Raw genomic sequence first — 882 nt, 5'->3', positions numbered from 1 at the left:
CATTATTGAGCAGGCAGAAGAAAACATTCAGGAAGCAGAAATTCCAAACGAAGAAGAGGACTTCGATATGACAAATTTGCCAGAAAATGAAAACCTCCGAAAGATATTTATAGAAGAGCGTCTCATAGAAGCGGTTCGGAGACGACCACCTCTTTGGAATTTCAAACTTCCAGTTGCACAAAGAGGCGTTCGGAACAAAGAGAAGTTGTGGGAGGATGTGGTCGCAGTTATGAAAGGTATTTTTTTTAAATGACGTGTTTGTAATAAAATTTCTTATGACTCAGGAAGAATTGACCTTGACAGAAAAGCAGAAATCATAAATTGATAATTTAAGTTACAGTCAGTTATCAAGTATTAGCAAGTGTACTTAGCTAAGTTCAACTTCTGATTGGTTTCTGTTATTCTGTTTTCTGCTTTTCTATCAAGGTGTGAATTCTTCCTCAATGTGCATTATTGTTTTGCAGGTGTGGTTACTCTAGCTGAAGCAAAAAAAAAATGGAAATCCCTCTCGGATGTGTTTAGAAGGCATCGAAAAAATGCGGAGTTGCCAAGTGGCTCAGCAGCTCGAAAGATGAAGAAGTGGGTTCATTATGATAGAATGAACTTTCTTCTAGATGTTGATCTTCTTCAAAACGAGTATGAATTGTGCATAATAGAAATAAGTATTGCAAAAATAATGAAAAATGAATTTTAATGAATAAAAAATAAAATAAATAAAATATAAATAAATTTATATAAATTATATAGTGAAATATATTATTAAATATATTATATTATATATTTATTTATATAAATAAATTATATAATAAAATAAATAAATAAAATAAATGAATAAAAAATATTTCTTGCAATTTCAGCACGACGTCAAACATCTCTGTGGCA

General features: G+C 30.7%; 2 protein-coding genes across 2 annotated transcripts in view; one reads left to right on the top strand and one right to left on the bottom strand.

Annotated features, from left to right (window-relative positions):
- The window catches only part of LOC105451855, a 7,064-nt gene that overhangs the window by 4,446 nt on the left and 1,736 nt on the right, over positions 1–882 (bottom strand). The gene's annotated exons all lie outside the window — the stretch shown is intronic.
- Positions 1–882, top strand: part of LOC105451854 — a 1,651-nt gene that overhangs the window by 401 nt on the left and 368 nt on the right. The window contains exons 2-3 of the mRNA XM_011692547.1: positions 14–236; positions 465–662. Coding sequence (XP_011690849.1) covers positions 14–236; positions 465–662 — 421 coding nt within the window. The remainder of the gene's footprint in view (positions 1–13; positions 237–464; positions 663–882) is intronic.

This window comes from Wasmannia auropunctata, unplaced genomic scaffold (assembly GCF_000956235.1).
Source record: "Wasmannia auropunctata unplaced genomic scaffold, wasmannia.A_1.0 LD336043.1, whole genome shotgun sequence".
In the NCBI taxonomy this organism is placed as follows: domain Eukaryota; kingdom Metazoa; phylum Arthropoda; class Insecta; order Hymenoptera; family Formicidae; genus Wasmannia; species Wasmannia auropunctata.
The sequence above is the reverse complement of the archived record's forward strand: the minus strand, read 5'-3'. Positions and strand labels throughout refer to the sequence as shown.